General features: G+C 34.9%; 1 protein-coding gene across 1 annotated transcript in view; it reads left to right on the top strand.

The window, feature by feature from the left end:
- Nucleotides 1-24,377, top strand: part of ZNF385D (zinc finger protein 385D) — an 894,647-nt gene that overhangs the window by 204,594 nt on the left and 665,676 nt on the right. Inside the window, exon 2 of the mRNA XM_053903848.1 lies at nucleotides 15,338-15,556. Within this exon, the coding sequence (XP_053759823.1) occupies nucleotides 15,338-15,556 (219 nt within the window). The remainder of the gene's footprint in view (nucleotides 1-15,337; nucleotides 15,557-24,377) is intronic.

Raw genomic sequence — 24,377 nt, 5'->3', positions numbered from 1 at the left:
TTTTTCTACTATAATGTTTCATTTGGTTAAATGTTCTCTTAGTATTCTATTTCTTTTTCTTTTTTTCATAATTTTTTAATGTTTATTTTTGATAGAGAGAGACACAGAGTGTGAGTGGGGGATGGGCAGAAATAGAGGGAAACAGAATCTGAAGCAGGCTTCAGGCTCTGAGCTGTCAGCACAGAGCCTGATGTGGGGTTGGAACCCATGGACCACAAGATCATGACCTGAGCCAAAGTCAGACACTCAACCAACTGAGCCACCCAGGCACCCCTGTTTCTTTCCTAGTTCATTGTTGCTCTATACCTTTGTTTCCCCAAGTTTACCATTTTAAAATTTCCATAGCCTTTTCCATTTTCATCACTGGCACTTTGGATCAGGTAAATTAGATCGCTCTCCCATTTGGTAAATTACAGTTATATGATCTGAAGTTAGTTAATATTCAATAGTTAATATTCAATATATACTAACATATCTGCTGATTTCAACATTTCTGAAAGGAAAGCCATGTTTATCTAAAACATTTTAATTTAAACATAACTCAAAAGGTAGGATTAAAAAAGGATTTGTTTCTTCTCTCTTCTAAATTTAAAAATTAGACGTACATGGAATGACAAATTTTTAAAACCTTCAGTGTTAAACAAGGAACTTTTTGGCATTCTCATACACTTTGCCATTCTTGACTCCTGGGCCATCAAGATTTTGCTTGAGTAGTTTAATTCTGAGATATATCAGTAAGAAGCAATAGTCTTTGTTTTTAAATTAAAAAAAAATATTTCAATATAGCTGGCAATGTTACATTAATTTCAAGTGTACAACATAGTGACTTGACAAGTTTATACATTATGCTATACTCATCACAAGTGTAGCTATCATCTGTTACAACACTTTTAAAATATCACTGGCTATATTCCTTATGCTGTGACTTTTATTTCCATGACTTATTCATTCTATAACTGGAAACCTATTTTCTCCCACTTCCCTTCACCCATTTTCCCTGTTCCCTCGGGCAGCCACTAGTTTGTTCTTTGTGTTTACAGGTCTGATTCCTCTTTTTGTTTGTGTATTCATTTGTTTTTTTTTTTTGTTTTTTTTTTTTTTTTAGATTTCACATATGATTGGATTCATATGGTATTAGCCCTTGTCAGTCTGACTTATTTCACTTAGCATGATACCTCTAGGTCTATCCATGTTGTCCCAAATGGCACAATCTTATTTTTTATGCTGTGCAGTATGCCGTTGTGTAAAAATACTACCTTTTTCTTATCCTTTCATCTATTTTAAGTGCTTAGGTTGCTTCCATGTCCTGCCTATTGTAAATAATGCTGCAATAAGCATATATCTTTTTCAGTTAGTATTTTTTTCTCCTGGGTAAATACCCAGTAGTAGAGTTATTAGATCATATGATATTTTTTTTTTTTTTTTTTTTTTACATATTTTGAGGAAGTGCCATACTGTTTTCCAGAGTGGCTGTACTAATGTACATTCCCAGCAACAGTACGTGAGGGTTCCTTTTTCTCCACATCCTCACCCACACTTGTTTATTTTTTTCCTGATTTTAGCCATTCTCACAGGTGTGAGATGATATCTCGTTGTGGTTCTGATTTACATTTTCCTGATGATTTTTATGTGTCTGTTGGCCCTTTGTATGTTTTTGGAAGAATGTCTATTCAGGTCCTATGCCCATTTTTTAATCAGTTTGTTTTTTGTTGTGGAGTTGTATGAGTTCTTTATATAGTTTGAATATCAACCCCTTATTGGATGTATCATTTGCACGTATCTTCCCCCTTTCAGTAGATTGTCTTTTTGCTTTGTTGATGGTTTCCTTTGGTGCGCAAAAGCAAAAGCAGTAGTCTCATCAATTAACACATCCATTGCTGAAGATTTGAGATCTGGCACAATGAGAGAAAATTAGTTGAGAAAATATATGTGAAAATCGTTTATTAACTCTTAAAGTCAAAACAAATATCAGATTAAAAAATTTATTCTAAAGGCAAAACACAGTGTTGCAGCAAGGTCTATAATGGATACATGAGCGTGAATACAAAGTGTCACTTGACGACCTTTTGGTATCATTAGAAGGGAACAGGGGTCTGGGGTGCCTAGGCGGCTTGGTGGGTTGAGTGTCCAACTCTTGATTTCAACTCAGGTTATGGACCCAGGGTCATGGAGTCCAACTCCAGGTTGGGGTCCATGCTGAGCATGGAGCCTGTTTAGGATTCTTTCTCCCCCATGCACTCTGCTCCTCCCTTCACTCACTGGCATGTGCTCCCCCCTCCCCTCAAAAATAAATAAGCAGATCAAAAAGAAGGGAACAGAGATCAATTGCCCACCTGCTTCATTCTACAAATGTGGAAACAGAGCCAGAGGGGTGATGGTTTCACACACCTGCAAAATGTTAGGATCAGCACACTTTGATGAGCCTTGCCCCTTACACTGTAAATTCATGTTAAGAACTCCTCCAAGTGATCTTTGGATTTACCAGAGAATTAGAGTTGATATTTAGGTAAAATCCAACTACTGACACATTGAAATGTGTGGTTTTGTACCCCATATGTCTTAAATATGAAAGCTGCGTTAAAGAAAAATCTCAAGTTACGGAGAAAGTGGAAAAAAAAAAAATCACTCATAGCCCTAAGACCCAACATTTTGCTAAATTTCATTTCACTTGATCTTAGCCAAAAGGCCAAGAAGCATTTGCTAAATACCATTTCAATTAAAAAGCAACATTCAGGGTACCTGGGTGTCTCAGTCTGTTGAGCTTATGACTACGGCTTAGGCCATGATCTAGTTCATGGGTTCGAGGCCCACATCGGTGTTTGTGTGACAGCAGAGAGACTACTTTGGATGTTCTGTCTCCTTTCTCTCTCTCTCTCTCTCTCTGTCCCCATCCCACTCACTCTCTCTCTTTCTCTCTCTCTGTCCCCATCCCACTCACTCTCTCTCTCTCTTTCTCTCTCTCAAGAATAAATAAACTTTATTTATTTATTTATTTACTATTTATTTGTTTATTTATTTATTTATTTATTTAAAGCAACATCATCCAAGGGGTATCTAGGTGGCTCAGTTGGTTAAGCGTCTTACTCTTCATTTCCGCTCAGGTCATGATCTCAGGATTGGTGAGATCTGTTTGGGATTCTCTCTCTCCTTCTCTCTCTATCCCTCCCCCGTTTACAATGCGCAGGTTTGCACGCTGTCTCTCAAAATAAATAAACATTTAAAACAATAACATACAAAGGGAATTATAATTTATTTGCCTACTAAAAATTGTTTAATGAAAAATGTATATTAATGGTAGGATATAAATATACTTTTATAAGAAAATTTCCATTTCATAAAGAATCTTTGTTAGTGAAATTTTTCATTCTCTGGAGGTCACAACACTTGAAAAGAGCAGAATCCATCTTTTTATCTGTAAAAGGATTTAATTTTAACCATCCTGGATGAATGAAAGCCTATTAAAAAATGAAAAGAAAAGAAAAACACCAATCAAAGAACTTTCTTTCTTAATGATAGTATTATATATAGCCTAAATTATTCATGCTGTAGTTTAAAGTCATGTATTATTATTCTTTCATTAAGAGAAATGGACAGAAGCTGAAAACCACCTTCAATTTAATAATATTCCTTTATATATTTTAAGACTTATTAAGATTCTTCTTTGTCTTTTTTAGGTCAAAGAAAACTAATTTGTTATAATTTAAATTTATGAATCCACTATCTAATATTTAATGGATTTTCACATCTCTTCTTAGACCTGTATTCATATTAATCATGTCTCTATTTGGAGCTTAAATCCGAATATCATGCATCTGAGAAACATGAATATAATGAAATCTGTACTAATCTCTTAGACACAAAAAAGAACACCTTCTGTTTATGTGTATAGCTATGTTTTGTTTCAAATTTACCACCTATACATAACTTTTTATTTACAACAACTGCCATAATTTAACAAAGTCATTTAAAACGTGGATTATTTTTACTGGGTGTAGAATTCTTGAATTCTACAAACTTAACAGTCTTCAAGCTTATTCTGATAATGGAAAAAATATGTTAAATGGTACCAAAGTAAAACTATGTAGTTTCAGCTTATTTTATAAAATTGTTTTTAGTTTTATCTTATTTTTAAATCGATTTCTACTACTCTCTAGGGTTGACAGTGATACATTAATCAATGTATTTTGTATAGCAAATACACTTTCATTTTATATGGCAGATATGAACAATTTGTGGATCCCTACATTGATGTGTTGAGTGTGTGAAACCAAATCCAGACTCTGAACGGAAGATTGTCATATATAATTAATGATGTCTGTCATGGATGTACATCAGGTCATTTAGATCTTTGTGGGGGAAATTATTTATTTTTCTATTTGTTTTACTCAAATATGTTTTATATGTGTGGGGGATCAGATAGCTGGGATGTCTTAAACGGAAGCATTTAAGAAAGATATGACTTAAACCATTTTTTTAAAAGCTTGTGGAACTTTTTCTTAATTCCTTGGAAATTTGGGTTAGTTCCTAATGTTACTATTAATTAATACAGAAGAGCTACTTGATGTATTAGTTATCTATTGCTGTGAACTGAAGAGCTTAAAACAGCTCAGATTTATTACCTCATAGCTTCTGAGCATCAAGAGTCCAGCCATTGTTCAGCTAGGTTCTCTGGGTCCTCTGCAAGCTTGCAGCTGATGGGCAAAAGGGAAAGGTGAAACATAAGGTGTCTCTGATTGGCTGGTTGAAATACTCTTACCCAGAGTAAATAATCCAGTGACATACCAATTACACTGTGTGGGTGAGGGCTTAAGAGTTTTGGAGCAAACAGCTCTAAACAAAACGTATCATCTGAGAGCACAGGGCTAATGGCTACCTGAAATAATGAAGAAGAAAGCTGATTAAGGGAAGTCGTGACAGACCTTTTGATTCCTTTTGGTTTCTAGAAGTTGGTTACCAAGACATCAGCCAAAGCTGTGGTCTCATCTAAGGTTGGACTGGAGAAGAAACCACGTCCTCACTCATGTGTTTGTTGGTACCATTCAGCTGCTTATGAGGGCCTCAGTTTCTTTCTGGCTGTTGGCCAGAGACTACCCTAAGTTCCTTGCCAAGTGGACCTGTCCATAGGGAAGCTCATTACTTGGCAGCTTGCTTTTTCAAAGCTAGCAAGGGAAAGAAAGTTTCTGTTCATATAATGGGAGTCACATCTCCTCTCACATAACATAATAATGCCTTTATAATTACATACATCCCATCACCTCTACCATGTTCTATTGGTGGGAAGCAAGTTATGGGTTCTGCCTACACTCCAGGGGAGTAGACTGTGAAGAGGTCTGACTACTATGAGTTAGGTATCATGGGGGCTATCTTAGAGCATTGTCTGCCACAGTTGGAATGCACATATCTTTTCGGGGAACTTTCTCTTGATACGAGAAAATATTTTTATGTAGTCTGTAGATATTCTGAATTATCAGTAGTATCTCCCCTAATCCTCTGATACCAGGGTGGGCGTGTGTGAAAGGAAACATTGAGCTAAGTGATTATGTCATTAATAAGAATGGTTATGGTAAAACTGCATGCATATCACAAGAAAGTCCATATTATAAAAAAAACTAGACATGGACAATAGCCGAAATCCCAAAAATATCAAACTGTTTTATTAAATTTTTTAAAAGTTTTTTAATTTAATTTTGAGAGAGGGAGAGAGAGAGAGACAGAGTATAAGCTGGGGAGGGGCGGAGAGAGAGGGAGGCACAGAATCCAAAGCAGGCTCCACGCTCTGAGCTGTCTGCACAGAGCCTGATGCAGGGCTCGAACTCACAGACCATGAGATCATGACCTGAGCTGAAGTCGGCACTTAACCGACTGAGCCATCCAGGTGCCCTCAAAATGTATTTTCAGAATATAGAGTCCATGAAGAAAAAAAGAAAAAGAAAATCCTGGGACTTAAAGCATGAATAAGAGCTGTCTCTTAAAATAAATAAAGCTGTTTCTTAAATGAACAGCTCAAGCATCCAACTGCAGAATTTGCAAACCTAAATCTTAACTGCAATAAATACCAGAGTTTTACTCTTCCCTTAGCATGTAACCGATCGTTAAGTCATCCTCAAGTCAATATAATCTACATTTTCACCCTCTCTCAAACTTGGAGAAGACTAGAATGTTTGCTTTGTGGGTGTGCTACTCTCCCAGGTGCTTAAAGGAATGGTATACACAAAGGAGGTGCTTTAATAAATATGTCGAATCACTTTTCAGTGAGCTTCTGGTTTCCTCCTTCCTTCCCTTGCAGAATTTTTTGCCAGATATAAGCCCAAACAATCTCTCTCTAATTTAGGTCTTCAGAAGTTTTTCTGGGGCAAACTACTCTTTAAGTTTTATATAAGCTGTTTTAGATGCAAAGCAGGATACAAATGAAAGCTAAGATATTTGGTTCATTCTCAAGGGAACAGGGTTCGTATTTAAAATAGTATCATAAAAACATACATCCTGAGAACTCACGAGCATGGCTCATAATCCAGCCTCAATTACCCTGAGAGCATAGCGGAGATACTGGGTGGCATAAATCCAGGGGGCCGGGTTTTGCCCTGAAGTCATGACTGATTTACGAAGAGATTCCTAAAAAAAAAAAAAAAAAAAAAAAAAAAGGTCAGAATATAGGAAAATATCTGTGTCTTGTTTGTAAAAAATATAGTAATGAAGTTTTTTCATAGGACTTTGAAACTTTAAGGGATGACATTAATTACATTGGAATTGGAGATACATCCAACTACAGAAAATAGGTTTGAATAGAATGCCTTTTATAAAAAAATAAGAATTGCCTTTGTTTTCATTTTTGAGATTAAACTATGAGCTCTTGTTTGGTCTCAGAGATTCTAGCCATGATTTCATTCTAGTCACTTTAAGAATAAGGTAGAATTTTCTTTATCTGAGCCCTCAAAATAGAAATGGCTGATGCTGAGTTTACAATTCTAAAAGTCCACTGCCTGAGAAAGAGAAAGGAATATATTTAAAAGTTTCATTCTGTATCTCATCCTGACATTCCCAGTTTAATTTCTGCATGTGAATCCTTGAATATTTAGTAAGCCTTCCTTCACCTTGTGAAAACCATAATCTTCTTGAAACTGACAAACTTGGTTTAATGCCATGATGTAATAAAAACTGTAATTGAAATAATAATCCATTAACCTTGACTTGTCTCATGTAATCTTCTATAATATCATTTTCCTATCATAAAGGTAAGATAATGCTAATTAAAGTGTACTCATTTTTAAAGCTCCACAGTGATACTTAAATCAGAAAACTATATAAAACAGTTGCTGCTCATTAATAGAGAACTTAAAGTAACATATGATGATTCTATTGATTTAGATTGTCTCCTTTTCTGTGCCATTCCTCTAGTTTATTTTGTCTGATTTTTGGAGCTAGATTTTGGTGAATTCATGTGGAATTAATTAAATATACTGTGTATATATTGCATGCCACTAAAGCTAAATATTGTATATATGAATATGTGTGGATGTATTATATATTTACAAAATTACAGTAATGCTATTTTTATGCCTAGTGTTATGGGAATCTCGATACTGTAGATTTAATTTTAAATTCATACTGCTCTCTAGTGGGGAATGAGATCAATGCAAAATTGTTCTTGTGTTGGTACTTTATAGCACTAATTGTAGACTATTTACAACTTTGATATTGAAATGTAGAATACTGTGATCTATAATTTTCTCAAAGGTGAAATGCTAGAAATGTAGTTTATCTTTTATGCATATAATGTACATATTTAATATTTAACCATTACAGTAAAATACAGTACTTTAAAAATTAGTCCTGAAAACAGAGGAAACTTGACTATTGAATTCATTTGATTTCTTGCAGCTCATTTGGAATACCTGTATCTATATAAGTAGAGATGTAATTTATGCCATTTAAATCCCAATTCAAGGAAATGTTGACTAAAAGTTAATCCCTCATTTTCTGTACCAAGAAAATAATGGCCAATTTTCTTTCATAAATTTCAAGATTGAGGATTAGATTTTAGAATATTTACTTATTATGTTTCATATTTGATCCTAATTTCAAGAAGCAACTTTATTGAAAACTTGATAACAATGTTTGTTATTGTTAGAATCAGCTTTCAGGTACCTCATGGCTGTTTTATTTTTTTCAAAGTTATTTCAAATTAAATGAGGGTTTTTAAAATCCATTTATAATATTGTGTCTGGAAATTTTATTCCAAGTAATCACAATCCAGTCATATGGCAGTAGCATAGTATTATTTTTCTAAGTATTTTGCTCCATGAATACTTATTCAAGATCTTCACATCTTTTCTCTAATTTTTAACATGACCTTTGAAAGGTTTCTTCAGAATGATGTCTTACAGTTGCAGTTGTAAGATCATATTCTCACAAATAATGATGAAGTATTTGTTATATTTTTTAGCTTCTATTTTTTATTGAGCCGGTCAATTAGTCATACAAGAATGCACTACGAACTCTATAAGAATTTGTACAGATTATACAAAGTACAATTTCTTTTTAGGGAAATGGTCTAGAATTACATGTCCTCACCCAAAAGTACTTTTCTTTTTTTTTCATGATAAAGCAATTGAGAAAACTTTTTGAAGTGTAATAAACTTTTTAGGAATTTAATATCAGTAGATTCTTCCTTTCAGTATGATAATTTTTTTGGGTACCTGGGGCTCAGTCATGCGTCTTACTCTTGACTTTGGCTCAGATTATGATCTCGCAGTTTGTGAGATCATTGGGCTCGCTCTGCACTGATGGTGCAAAATATGCTTGAGATTTTCTGTCTCCTTCTCTCTCTGCCCCTCCTGTATCACTGACTCTCTCTCTCTCTCTCTCTCTCTCTCTCTCTCAAAAATAAATAAGCTTAAAAAATAAAAAAAATTTTAAAACAAACTTTATCTTACACTTGGACAATATTTAGACCTTTACTTTTATTTCCTCAAAGATATTGATTTTGAAGAAATAGGCAAAATTTATCACTTGTTGTCCATGTATAAGTATTATCAAAACTCAAAGAATTAAAGCTGCTTATCAATTGAACTTGGGAGTTCTATTTTATTTTAGTAGCTAGCTGTTACATTATTTATCATCTGTATCACCATGGCATATCTATAGATCATATTTTTATTTATTTTCACCTATATGACAAATAATTGCTAGATATATGGTCATACCTAAGTTTCTAAGGGGATTTTTAGTGTTTGGTATTTGGTTGTGTCACTATTTATGGAAGCAGGTCTGTGCTAAATGTGTTCGATATTTATAAGTCCCTATCTGTTTCATTTAAAAAAAATTCTATGACAGGAGAAGCCACTGAAAAACCAATAATATTTTAGTTTAGTTTATTGATGCCATTTACTATTGTATGATTTTATAGGTCATTTGTAAAACCCTTTTTAAAGTATGGTTTATTGTGCTCTAAACTGCCTGTTGGCAGATGTCATCTCCTGTCACTTGATATTATTGTAGAACCTTAAGTTTCTTGAAGAATTTAAAGGCTTGTCATTTTGATAAGGTAGCAGATCCAAGAATAAGAGATAAAGGCAATCATGGGCAAGAGAATGGAACCTTGCTTGTTAACTTTGAAACAAAACACTGACATCATCTTTAGAGAAAGTTTTCCACTCAATTAAATTAGGTTTGTTCATCAAATAATATACACTCCTGTAAATGCTTCTAATTTTATATTAATGGTTGTTGATTGTTGTGGTAGAGTTTAAATACTAACCAAAAATGGACTTTTGGAATTCTTAATTATATGGAGATAGGTTGGATAACACTCTCTGTGTGTGTGTGTGTGTGTGTGTGTGTGTGTGTGTGTGTGTGTGCGCGCGCGCGCGCAAGCGTGCGTGCAAATAGCTCATTCTTAATTTTGATTGAACTAATCATAAATAGACAAAAGGCCTCAGTTAAGGTTAAGGTGTGTTAAATTTTTCATTTAAGGGTTAGTTCGTTATTTTTTAAATTTTATTTTAGATAGAGCACAAGCAGGGGGGAAGGGCAGAGGGAGAGAGAAAGAAAATTTTAAGCAGGTGAGCTCAATCTCACAACCTGGGATTATGAGCCAAAATCAAGAGTCGGACGCTCAATCTATTAAGCCACCCAGGCACCTGGTTGGTTAGTTATTTAATAGGCAAATTGAATTAGAGAAAATGGCTTGGAACCATGATCCATGTTGGATTTCCCAGACTTTCCTGTCTGAATTGCATTTACCTCCCCAGTCACATGCAGTCATATGGTCCTTTCATTCAGGGATGTGAAGCCTTTACACTTTAAGTTCACATATGGCAGCTGAGAAGATAAGAGAATGTAATTTTGAGTGAATTTGAAATACAGAGTCGTGATGGTGGGCCATACATGAGGCCTTGATCCTTTCCCTCACCCTCCCAATCACACAGCTTATTTTCATGCTTGGAGATAAATGAACAAGGGCTGCATAAAAGAAGAGAAGCTTCTTTCTTAGTTCCTTCCCAGACTACCAACATTCTAAAGAAATTCCTGTTTTATGCATCAAGGAGAGAGACCAAAAAAAAAAAAAAAAAAAGTAGGTCCCTGACCTATTCCCAATCTAAAATAAATAATATTTTTATTTTAAAATAGTTTTAGTTTTGAATTTTTAATGTTTATTTATTTTTGAGAGAGAGACAGAATGTGAGCTGGGGAGTGGCAGAAAGAGAGGGAGACACAGAGTCCAAAGCAGGCTCCAGGCTCTGAGCTGTCAGCACAGGGCCTGACGTGGGCCTCAAACCCACAGACTGCAAGATCATGACCTGAGCCAAAGTTGGATGCTTAACCGACTGAATCACCCAGGCACTCCTAAAATAGTTTTAATTTTGTCGAAAAGTTGCCAAGTTAGTAGAGTTCCCTTATACCCCACCCACCCAGTTTCTTTCATTGTTGACAGATTAGTATGGGTGATTTGTCACAACTAATGGACTAATAATAATGCATTAATATTAATGAAACTCCATACTTTATCTAGATTTTATTATTATTATTATTTTTAGCCAGTATTATTACTCTCTTCCTGGACCCCATCCAGGATACCACCTTTCATTAAGTTTTCCTATTTCCCTTGGCTCCTCTGGGGTGTGATGATTTCTCAAACTTTCCTTATTTTTGATGACCTTGACAGTTTTCAGGAGTAAGGGTCAGGTATTTTTGTAGAATGTCTTACATTTTGTTATTGTCTGAAATTTTCTCATGCTTGGACTTGGGTTATGTATTTTTGTGAAGAGGATATGCAGAGGTGAAATACCATTCTCAACGTGTCATATCAAAGATACTTGCTGTCACCCTGACTTATCACTGTTGTTAGCCTTGATTACATTGCTCAGGTAGTGGTTGTCAATTTTCTCCACTGTACTTTTTTCCTCTTTCTGTACTCTATTATTTGGAAGCAAGTCACTAAGTATAGCCTACACTTAAGGCATATAGAGTTATATTCCGTCCCCCCCTGGGGGAGGATAACTATTTAAATTACTTGGATTACTTCTTTATAGGGGGTTTACATCTTCTTCCCGATTTACTTATTAATATCAGTATTTACTCATCAGTGGGTACTTATTATATACTTAAAATATGAAATACTCTATACTTTGGGATGTAATCCAGTAATACAATATTTAGTTGTTCCAACTTTGGTCACTGGGAGCTCCTTCATTTGGCTCTTGTGTCCATTCTCCAACTTTTGGTTATTAATAAGTCGGGTTACACTAAACATTGGGTGCACCAGGGTTACGGACTGTCACCCTGGGGGTGGTGTGGGGAAGAAAAGATCAGCACTTTTCAGGGCAGTCTTGACACCAAAAGCTGGTGCTTTGGTACAAGTGGTGACATATCAGCTTCTACCTCAGAAGGTTCTCAACTGGGTTAACAATGTACTATAAATCAACATCAAGAACCCTCCTATCTCCCAGAAAAGTATTGTTTCCACTTTTTTTTTTCAAGTTATGCTCAGATGCATTGTCTCATATAGCTTACCAAAGATGAATTCTCTTAAGTACTCTACCTTTTATGTCTATGAATCATAGGATTAATTTAAACTCTATGTCTACACAATTTAAAACACACGCACAAGCAATTGACTAATTCCTATACTGATCATCCCTAGGATAATTCTAATCCTTAAAGCTATCACATGGTACAATCTAGATTCACATTATTGTGTTAAGCCACAGACTTTCGTAGTGTCTTCATGGATAGAGGTTAGGTGGGAAAACAATGGATGAATTGATAAAATCGTTTGGGTTCCAAGTAGTTGCATAAAGCATATGTATGACCACTGAAATTTTTCTCAATGAAACTCAAATGAGCAAAATTTCCCTTCCAGAAATGCTTTTACTATATTAGGAGTAAAAATTAGTTATGCATATTGCCTCCTATGATAGTGCCATTTGAATCATTGCTATTTTCTTGCAGATGGTATAAATGTTTTGTGATATCACACCCCAAGCATGAGAATTTATTTGGGATTTCCTTTTTTCTAGTGTTGATGCCACATGGTTAATATATCTTACTTTCTATTTCCTTTACGAGTTGTTATCCTTGCCTCTCCCCTTCCTGGTGCAAAATTGTTGACTCTGGTGACAAAGTCTTCACTTTCTCTTGTGATCTGTGAACCTCTTATGTGTAAGCAAATAAATCTCGTAGCCTTGGTAGAAAATTTCTTATCCAGTGTTTCCCCCTAATAAATTGTTGGCAGACATTCTTATTTTATGGGTCAAGGTGGAAATGTGAATCAAGGAAGTAAAGTTTTCCTTCCAAACAAATGCATATATTTATTAAAAATCATGTGTCAGAGGAGCTCATGTATTGTTTGGCCTAGTTCTGACAAACCTACCATTCATCTAGTAGGATACAGATTCCTTCTTTTTTTTTTTGGCTTATTTCTTTCAAGTACATTGATTTTTTTTTGTAAATAATAAATGTAGTCAGTGGTCATCATGTAAAATTTTGAAAATATGGACAAGATGAAGGAAAAAACACCAACGCTAATTTCACCATTCGTAATCAGCAACTACTTGCATTTATTCTAAGTCTTATTTGTGTTTTACATAGTTATGAACATACACGTAAATTTACATGTGTGTGTTTTCTTAATTATATAGAATTTCCCATGTTGTACATTTTTCCAATCTGCTTTATTGGCTACACGATATCACAGTAATTACATGTAGCATCATATATTTAATTTTTTTCATTACTTAATTATATTTGAGATAAAAGACTGTAAAAATATAAAGCAGCTCTAGAAAAAACAGTTTTGGAACAATCTGAATACAACCTGGGGTAGACACTTAAATTGCTTTTTATATATATATATAAAATAAAAGCTAGGGGTGCCTGGGTGGTTCAGTCGGTTAAGCGTCCGACTCTTGATTTCAGCTCTGGTCATGATCACATATCATAGGATTGAATCCCATTTGGGTTTCTGGGCTGACAGCATGCAGCCTGCTTGGGATTCTGTCTCTCCTTCACTCTCTGTCCCTCCTCTGCTCACAATCTTTCTCTCCCTTAAATAAATAAACATATTTAAAAAAATAAGAAAATCTGATATCTTTAGTATATATTTTGCTTTAACCAAAATTATGTAATCATTTCACAAAATCTATTTTCTTTTAAAAATGACCACTTAAATTGTATACTTAGTATTATGTAATAGGGGCTGCCTGAGTAAGCAAGATGAAACTTCCTTTTTACAATAAGATTAACATATTTTTAAGTAAATGAGTTCCCCCCAAAAGCATGGATTATATACTTAAAATATTTTACTTCTTTTGGAAATTAGATACTTGAACATCCTTTAAGTTTCAAGTATTAGGTATTTGGCTTGATTTAGCAGATCAATTTTGATTGTTCAAATAATCTTGGCATTTGTTATCTCATTCGCCTGATGCCAAAACACATGACCTTCTTATCATTATTAGTAACTTGAATAATGATAAGGACCATCCTCGTCTTGCATATCATTTTATCTCCAGCACCTAGGAGATTGCCTGCCACACAGTGGGCAATTAACAAATGCATATTGGGGTGCCTGGGTGGCTTAGTCGGTTAAGCCTCCAACTTCAGTTCAGGTTATGATCTCACAGTTGGTGAGTTCAAGCCACACATCAGGCTCTGTGCTGACAGCTCCGTGCCTGGAGCCTGCTTCAAATTCTGTGACTCCCTCACTCTCTGCCCCTCCCCAACACATGCTCTGTCTCTCTCTCTCTCTCTCTCTCTCTCTCTCTCTCTCAAAAATAAACATTATATACATTATATACAAAAATAAACATTATATAAAATTTTAAAAAAGTGGATGTTAAAATAATTGTTTTCCTCTGCCAATATTTTCAAAGAGAATAAAATAAATCTTTGAAGAATCTGGAAAATTAGAATGGAGAAATCAAATCTGAGCCATAAGAGTTATGCAGAGTCCCATGTAGTGAAAGCACAGAAAAATTTTAGAAAGGAGCCATTGTTTTAAGTAATTTGTAAATGAATAGTAAAATATGTATTGCAATAGTTAATTGTTACTATCATAAGGCCAGGGGTCCTGGGATTGTCAGTGGCCCTTTTCTCTTGGATTTGAGTATACAAAGCATAGATTTGTCCAAAAATAATATATTCCATTGTAATCCTTTAATAAGTTACACTTTTTTGCACCCCCTGTTTATGAAGATATCTTGGGTATTCAAAATTTCTTTTGTGTTCCAGGTGTAAAAGATACAATTTTAGGTATTGAAACAGTTTGAGCATTTTTGTTTGTGTAGGATGTATCTATCCAGATGTGACTTTACATAACTGGCAAGGAATATAAAAATAAGAGACTGTTATTTAGTTGAGTCTAAAGGGAAATATCCAGTACTCAAACATATGCTAGAGAACAAGATGACAAATAATTTGTGTTTTGGAGATTAATAAAACGGAATGCTTACCCCACCTATACCATTTATTTGCCCTGTGACCCTGGACAAGTTATTTAACTGATCTAAACCTTAGTTTCCTCAGCTATGAAACAGGAAAATCTATAGTGCCTATTCTGTTGTTAGGATAATTGAATGAGGTCACGCCTGCTAAACCCTTGTCAGACATTTAACACACTATTTGACATAGAAAAAACAAAGTGAAATATTTGTCATTTATATTCCATTAAAGAAGCTATCCACTTTTAGATAGTATGAAAATAACCTACTGAAATGGGAGAAAGTTAAAAATGTGAATTCTTATATCTAGAACAGTGCTCATTTGCTAACCCATTCAGTACTGTGAAAGAATCCAGAAGTCTTGGTCAGCCTATCCATAAATTTCTTTGCACCCCTAGATTTCACAAGTGCACAAGATGGAGAGAGTGAGGCTGAATTTTTACCTGATGACTTTGAAGAAAAACCAGAAAGAGAAAAGAAACATACCAATTTCACTTTGTGCAACGTTTGTAACATTCAGCTGAATTCTGCAGCTCAAGCACAAATCCACTACAATGGCAAATCACATCAAAAGAGATTAAAACAACTGAGCAATGGGATGCTGAAAAATGACAATGGTAAGTTTTTCTAAAAATATATTCTTCATTTTACATCGCCGACTTAAGTTATTTGTGTACCTGCAGATGTAAAGATAAAAGAGTGGGTTAATCTATTTTTAAAACCAAGATAGAACATTACATAAAAGCTTGATTGGCATACTACATTAAAATAAATAATCTTTCACAGTGTTTTGGATGAAAAGAGGAACTTTCTTTGTTGTGTATAGTTAATTGCATTAGGATTGTGATCATGACCCTGCAAGGTATTTATTTGATATAATTTGAAAAAGTCGACATTGGAGTTCCTTGATGTTTGCCTTTAATGTAGTTTTTTGGAAATGGATATCCTTTAAAAGAATAATGTTAAAGTTTTTGTTTGTTCTTGCATGTTAGGGGCTTCAATAAGTTAGTAAGATTGCAGTTTGAGAAAAATACACATCTTCTCAAGTAGGTGTTTTAACAATAAAGTACGATCCGTCACTACTTACAGATTGTTTAAATTTTCTAGGCGAAACTTATGGTTTGTTTAATCATTTTAGAATACTTTTTGATAGTGTATGTTGGTTGGGTTTTGGAGTAAAGAGATTTTTAAATTAGCATAAAAATACTTTTGGAAACAAATCCAAGTTTATCGGAAAAAGCATGGAGAGATGAGGGAGAGGAGGGGTGGATTCCTTTGGAGATCTAAAACTATAGCAACAACAAAATGTCACAGTATTGTATTCTTGTTGAATGCTTTATGTTTGACAAATAAGGTATATTTTTTTTCAAATAAGGTATATTTTACCTAATTTAATGATATGTAAAAATGAGACTGAATTTTCATTTGTTCCAATGTTTGACATCATGAAGAGTTTTTAAAACAATGTTTATTTGTTTATTTTGAGAGAGAGAGAGTGAGCTGTGGGATGGGCAGAGAAAGGAGAGAGAGAATCCCAAGTAGGCTCTGCACTGTTAGAGCAAATGCAGGGACTGATTTTAGGAACTGTGAGATCATGACCTGAGCTGAAATTAAGAGTTGGGCGCTCAACCGACTGAGCCACCTAGGCACCACCATCATAAAGATTGTTTGATATGAATTTGTAGTTTGCTTCAAGGTTACCAAATAATGAGATGAAAAAAGTACATTTTAAAAATGGAAATTATTTGTCTTTCTTTGTGTTATAGTATGACTAAGCTAAAATATTCTAATAGCACTCCACATTTCTCTTTCTGTTGTATGACAAAGAGTTTGTCACTGGTGTTATTGGTCAAAGACATGTAAAAACGCAAAAATAGTTGTTTAGAAAAATTGAGAACTACTGAATTCTTTAGGCATAAGATGAATTGGTAAGTCATGTGTAAAATATATATTTCACAGCCTCTATTTTGAACATCTTAATCTTATACTTACATTTAGGTCAAACCTTTTTGAGCAATGGCATTTGATTCCAAGTTGTTGTTCTTTAAGTCTGTATTGTTTGGAGATAATGGTGGCAGCTTTGGTATTTTACTTCACCTACCTTAATATTTACAAATGTCTTTTGGAGGAATAATAAATGGTATCATAGAAAGAAACGAGGACAAAAATCATGCCTGGCTTATGAACTCAAATTAGAGCCAGTCCCAGACAAAATTTAGAATGCTCAAAGATTTTCAAATAATAATACTTAGGAAGGAATACCGTCAAATTGATTATTTTAATGTTTTTATCAGTGCATTTATTATGGGCTAGCATTGTGGTAAAGGCTTCATGTACATTTTCCTATTTCATTTTTCGTTACAACCACGGGGAGATTGCCATTATCTTCCTCTTGTAAATGTGGAAATTAGGGATAACATCGATTAAATAGTGTGATGAACGTCAAACTAGCGATAAAACTCAGGTTTTAGTCATTTACATACGTGCGTTTCTGAAGTCTGCTTGCTTCCTCAGAATAAATATTCTGTAGAAACAGTGCCTTTCTTTATTCAAAGAGAGAAATCAGTTTCAGAGAACGTTAAAAAAAATCATATTTTTCCGTATTTCCAACAATGCATTGACTAATATGGTACTTAACAAAGTGATTTGCTGCATTTTCTATTTATATAATTTTTTCCAAGGCTCTATCTAGTAAAGTTATTAAAAACAACCATGAATTACTGAGAATACTTGGGTTAGGTCTTATTAGTTTAGCCCGGAATTACACTTGGGAGCAGCCCTCCCCTTTATCTGCAGGTGGATCTGACTACAGGCAATCAAACTCACAACTGAGTTCTAGGACCTTACATTAATACGCAAACATATTATTTCTTATACATATTCCCCTGTCTCCCCACTTTAAAAGTGTACTCTTTTAGACTTGTTCGTAATAAGAAAGGAAGCCCAATTCCAAGCCTTGTGTATCTATTAATGGCTATTCCTTTACCATACAGAAACCAAGCTTCAAATGGAAATCCTAAGAATAAAGGATCCTAGAAATTCTTAGTCAAGAACATTATCATTTTTATTTAGAGAAAGATAGGAGAATTGTTTGATTCTTCTTCTTGAATGTGCACACTTGCACATTGGCTGCTATAAACTGCTTCCATCTTAGAAAATCTTCAGTCCTGATTTCAAATGGGAATAATTAAATACAATCGTGCCAAGAAAGAAATATGACAATATAGATGCTTACCTAAATTCATCCAACCCTTGTACCTAACTGGTTTATTTTTAAGGATGCAAATAAAAATACACAATAGACATGGAAATAATTATTATTTTCATTTGGGCTTGTCTAAGTGGAGAAAAGTATGCTTTCATTTCTGTCTTTAATATATGTAGAACATTGTATAATTATATGTCTAAAGGCATATCCTCATACACACTACAGAGAACAAGAGTGAACAAGATAGACAGTCACCGTATCTAAAATTTGGTTTCTCTATTTCTGAGCAAACTGTGGCATTTCTCATGTCATCTCACTTATTAGGGAAAATGATCATCTGAAGATCACAGAGAGAAAATGTATTATGTCAATGAATTAATTAATAGGCCACTGTCTCCACAGGTAAGACCTAACTTTAATTTGTGCCAATGCTGTACTCTGAGGAAGTAGTTATATACAGTATGTGTTTGCCACCTACCGTGCACGCTGTCCTGAGTCGCCAAGGTCCCTCCTGCTGAGCTGGGAGTACTGCCTGCTTGGTTCTTCCCTAAGCATGCCCTCAGCCGAAGAGAGCTACCTCTCCTGAACTTGTCCCCTTCTTGGGGGCATCCTGCAAAAAGTCCCAGCTCCTTGCCACAAAAGTGGGCAGATAACTCTGAAAGGCTGTTCCAGCTTCAGAGTGGTGGTTCTATGACAGTTTCCCCCCATCCCTGACTCAGTCCTGCTCTCCTTGTCCCTCACAGGTCTAGGCCCCTTGTTCAGCACTCACCCACAAAATCATCTGACTCTACTTTCCGGAAATCTAAGACACCATCAATAATTTTTGTGTCTTAATAAGTAATACACTTCATTGTGCAAAAACAACTAAACTTAACACTTTCTCCCATCTGTATTGTCTATTTGATGCCTGTATATAATAAGCTTTGTCATAAAAAAAATGGAATGGGAACAAAAAGTGAAATAGTATTTATTGTTCCAGGTATCTTATATATATCTTCTTTTCACCTCCAGTCAACACATTTGCAAAGCATGCATTATTACTTCCATTTTATAAATAAGGTAGCCAAGAATCAAAGGGACTAAGAGACTTGCCAATTAACTCTATCCATAAAGTTGCCTATGTCTCCTTTATCATCAACTTACAAATCTCCCTGGTAAATGTATATTCTGTTGTCAACACAATTATGTCATACATTTAAGTGTATTCTTACGTTTTTGAGTTATGTTATTTTTTAAAGCACTTAAGCTTACATTATTACAACAAATCTGATAATTCCTTAAATTCTCTTCACCAAATCTAACTCCTGAAAATATATTGTGGAATATTTTGAATAGAGTCATGTAAATAGGTCGTTTTATAATTTATTACTATATATGCACTTGTATTCCAGAAATACATTTCTTTTTGTTGCACATTTTTTGAAGATGAGGTGAGATATGGAAGTGGTAAAAGGGCATTCTATAGTTAAAAGGTGCTTAAATGTGTCAACTTTCTCATATTCCGGAGATTCCATGCTTCACGCTCTCATGAAAACTATAAGCTAAAGAAATTCCAGTACAAACTGCATGGCTTACTAATGTTCTCTTTGGAAAACATCTCTAATTTTGTATTTACTCAGAAATTAACTTTTGCGAATAACTATTATTTTTCTGATGATAAAAATAAGATTTTCCCATCTGGGCTATTCATAAATGTACAAATTGAAATAAAAATTGCCAGGAGTCCTACAAAGGTAATTTCTTCTAAATTCTCGCAGTTCTATCAGGTATGCAAATAAATACGAGTCAGCAATATTAGGTGTACAATATTATATGTATTATAATATGATGGTGTTTGCATACCACTACCTTCTTATGAATGCATATTTTAAAATTACCCTAAAGAAATTAGTAATGGAGTTGAGATTTCTGGCTAAATGTTGAGATTTTGCTCACATTTGACATTTTGTTTTCTAACCATGCGATCTATTCTATAATGGAAACACCTTAATAAGGTTTTTATTATGTTATAAGTAAAAAGTTAAGTATTAAAATTAGGTATACTATGAGCATACTAAGTATACTGAGGTAAAAGTATACTTTTATCTAAAAACAGAAATTTGAAGATTAGCATAAGCATGCTCCTTTGATTCATAAGAGCATTTTGGAATGCATGTAACAAAGGATAAACCTTTCAGGATATTTAAGGTCTCTATGGCCAACTAATTTAATTCATTTTCATGTGCTCACTATGGTTAAGTTGTTGTTAAAGCTTGTTGAAGGATTGAGTAACAAGTTGACGTATTGTGACAACTTTATTTTATTCATAATACCTTTGTCATATTTGAGTTATTTTATTAAGCCCGGTTTTCCATTTTTATTGGGTTGAAAGTGCTATCAAATAATTCAGTTTTATCTAATAGTATGCTAGAGTCTTTCGGTGCTCGTTGTTTTGTAGCACATAAATCTAGAATATTGTCACTGTTATCCATCCTGTTAGCATTAAATTTTCTTTTATTTAACATAAAAGCTAAATAAAATTTGACTTTCGAGCTCTCACTGATCTATTCTCTTTTCTCTTTCCTTTGATTGTCTCTGATGAGGCTTAAGGTATCAGTGGATTTTCAGTTTACAAGAGGAGTGCTCTTTTGCAACATGGGTAGTTAATAAAAGCAAAATAGCTTCATGGAATTTTCTGTTCCTTCAGGCTTGATTTTATGATACATTCTTCATTTACATAAAAATTTACTTTACCTTTTGATTTCCCCGCACTCTCTGCTTTTGTAGAATGTCTATAGACTAGTTAGAACTTACTAGTACATTTGTGAACTCTTAGTGATGCCTTTTGGGGTCATTTTATTAAATAGTGATAACTGCTTTCTTAATATTATCTTATCCATATTAGCATATGACATAGTGTGACATGGCAGTAAGGAGTCCTGCTTTTCTCAAACTTTTCTTAGTCCTTAGAAGTTTCAGCCTAGGTGGGGGAGGGAGGCAATGAAAAAAATCTATTAAATTGTCCAACATTATGTAATAAGGCATTTTGTTCTTGTTGGAGTGATCTAAGTGTCTTTTTTTAGCATTGAAGGATTAAAATATGAGAGGAAGTGACAAATGCTGGTATTACCAGGTTCAGATTTTGAGTAGGTTTTTGGCTTTGGTTACCAACTTTTTTTTCTTCATTAAAGGAAAACATGTTGATCATTTCAAACAGATGGAGTTCAGGCAACTAGCTCCTTGCTTCACCTGGACTTAACATTAATTTCATTGAACTGGAGCATTTTTGCCAACACAGAGATTTCTTGTTTTACAACCTGAGGCTCATGATCTAATATCACTCCTGTCTGAAGAGCACCCCAGTAGGAGACTGCGCCCAAGAAATATATTCTAGTTCTTCATGACTGGTGTTACCCATGAAAAAATTGGTGAAATGGCCCTTAAGAGAAGCCTTAAGAAAAAAAAAATGAATTAATCAAATGCATGCTGTTTAACCTGAGAATAGAGTTTATTCTATTTGAGATCTAAGAGATTTCCTTTGGTGATTTTCTGTGTGTGTCTGTTTGGGGAGGTTTGAAGAACTGGGGGCTTCATAAATTGAGGGTGCAGAATAATTCATTTGTGCAACTGAACTTCAACTCTGTTTAGCACAGCTCAAACTACTTCTTGTTTTCTCACCTTTTGTCCCTTTTAGTCACTAACCACTTCCACAGCCATATCTTCAGTTCTAGTGTCTCTGTTCTCCAGTCTTAGGAAAATAATCACTTCTACTTTAGGTTTGAAAGTATAGATGTTTAAAAGTATTTTCCTATTTCCTTTTTCTGTTTCCTCTAAAAGTAATTTGCCCATGGTAACAGAGCTAGTATGTACTAGGAATGGGACGTTTTTATGTATGAATTTCCTGTTCCTGAACAGGTTAGTTTGCAGTTGGGGGCCAACCCAATTAGTTTTTTCTTGCAAGATTTTATTTAAATTCAAGTTAGTTAACAGATGTGTAGTATTGGCTTCAGGAGGAGAATTTAGTGTTGCATCACTTACAAACAACACTTAGTGATCATCACAACAAGTGCCCTCCTTAATGCCCATCACCCATTTTAGCCCATCCCCCCCCACCTCTCCTCCAGCCACCCTCAGTTTGTTCTCTGTAGGTTAGAGACTCTAATGGTTGGGAGGCCAGCCCTATTTAAATGGGCTTTGGGAAGTTTCTACAGTTTCACTCCAGGCATAGCATGCTTCATCATTTTGTGCATGTGTCTCAGAAGTACTAAAGAGTGTTAGGAGTGTGTGTGTGTGTGTGTGTGTGTGTGTGTGTGTGTGTGTATGTATGTGTTTAAGATGGCACTTTAGATTAATGCATTAAATAGACTTTCAAAATATTAAGCCTTTAAATAAGAGGTAAGAAAGTAATTTTCAAAAGTAGCAGCACAGATACATATATTCCCTCTCCTTGTTTCCAAAATTATAATGATGTGACACAAGAAATTTGAGAACACAAATAAATCCATAGCAACACTGCACAGTGAAGAAGAGTAAAATGGGAAGTTCTGAAAGGTATAACAAAAATGTGATGAAAATGAGGTAAATCCCTGAATCTAAACACAAATATGGAAACACATAGAGTTAGGGAAAAATGCCCTATAACTTCGGTTTCCAACAAAACTTCAGAATACCCCTAAGATTAGGGGTAGCCTTAAAGGTGGGGCTCACTGTTTGATGAACATTATGATAAAATTACTTAGGTTGCTTTGTAGTTAGAAATGAGATATAACTGACCTGCCCAGCCTAATTATAGAAAAGTGGAGGGGCGCCTGGGTGGCTCAGTCGGTGAAGCGGTAAGTCTTGGTTTCAGCTCAGGCAGTGATCTTACGGGTTTGTGAATTCAAGTTCTGTGTTGGGCTCTGTGCTGACAGTACAGACAGCCTGTTTGGGATTCTCTCTTCTCCTCCCCCACCCTCTATCCCCCCCTCCCCCCTCCCCCTCCCTGCTCATGCTATTTCTGTCTGTCTCTAAGTAAATAAATAAACTTAAAAAAAGGGGAGAGCAAACAAGTCTGGAGACTAGGAGGCAGACAGGTCAGAAAGTGAATGTCTTCATGGGCCAGGGATAAGAGAGGATAGAGGGAACAAATATATCCGGTATGGACTTTTAACCTGTCAACTTGGTATTGTGTGCTGTAATTCCCTCTTACATCTCACCTGTGGAATCTTCAGTAAAGACACTTGTGTTTGCTGATATTTTATATAAGGTTAGATTCTTGGGAAACTGAAATAGGTGTCAAGACTATCCAGTTTGAAGTTGACCCTGTGCATACAGGTAGAAAGGCAAAGTACAGATTACATAGGCATGGCCATTTCCAACCACTTGTATCAGGGACGGTGTAGAAATCAAAGATGTGAGTAAGATTGCCGCACCTGGGTGACTCAGTCTGTTCAGCGTCTGACTTCAGCTCAGGTCTTGATCTCACGGTTTATGAATTGAAGCCCTGCCTCGAGCTGAGAGCCTGGGGCCTGCTTTGGATTCTGTGTCTCTCTCCCCCTCCCCGACTCGCACTCTGTCTCTCCGTCCTCTCTCTCTAAAACAAATAAACGTTAAAAAAATTTTCAAAGATATGAGCAAGACATATTTACTACTCACTTAAAATTTGGCAAGCTTTGGAGGAGAGAAAACATGAACATAAATTTCGATTCCAGATTTTACTTCAGAGGAAATATGTGATGAAAAAACACATGTGATTTTCCTTTAAGATTTTATTTCAATGACTAAATCCAAGTATAGAAATATAGAGGAGTGTATGAACTAGTCAATGCCTAAGAGATAAAACAACTATTGTTTCAAAAGGAGAAGAATAAAAGCAGAATTAATCTAAGAATATTTAACTTCCGTGACATACATTAAACACTTGTGTATGCAATAGTAATTCTGAGAAATAATTAATATTTCCCAATTCCAAAAAAGATTACGATCTTCTAACAAAGAAAATTGGCGCAACATATGCAACAAGCAGGAGAAATAAAGTACTGAACACGGTTTAAATGAGGAATTAACACGATTCTAGATTAGAACGCTGTTTGTATGCTCTGCGACTGTTGTTCCATCAGTTTAGAATAGTGTCGTTGATGTTAAGAATGAACAGAGAAAATCTGGTTGGAGGGTGGGTAGCAAAGATAATAATTTGACCTATGTATGTGTTCAGTTTTTGCTACCAAATGGAGTTTTATCTCACTGATAGAAGAGCTATAGCCGAAGGAGTT

This window comes from Panthera pardus, unplaced genomic scaffold (assembly GCF_024362965.1).
Source record: "Panthera pardus isolate Hobbes unplaced genomic scaffold, ASM2436296v1 HiC_scaffold_16, whole genome shotgun sequence".
Taxonomy (NCBI): domain Eukaryota; kingdom Metazoa; phylum Chordata; class Mammalia; order Carnivora; family Felidae; genus Panthera; species Panthera pardus.
The sequence above is the reverse complement of the archived record's forward strand: the minus strand, read 5'-3'. Positions and strand labels throughout refer to the sequence as shown.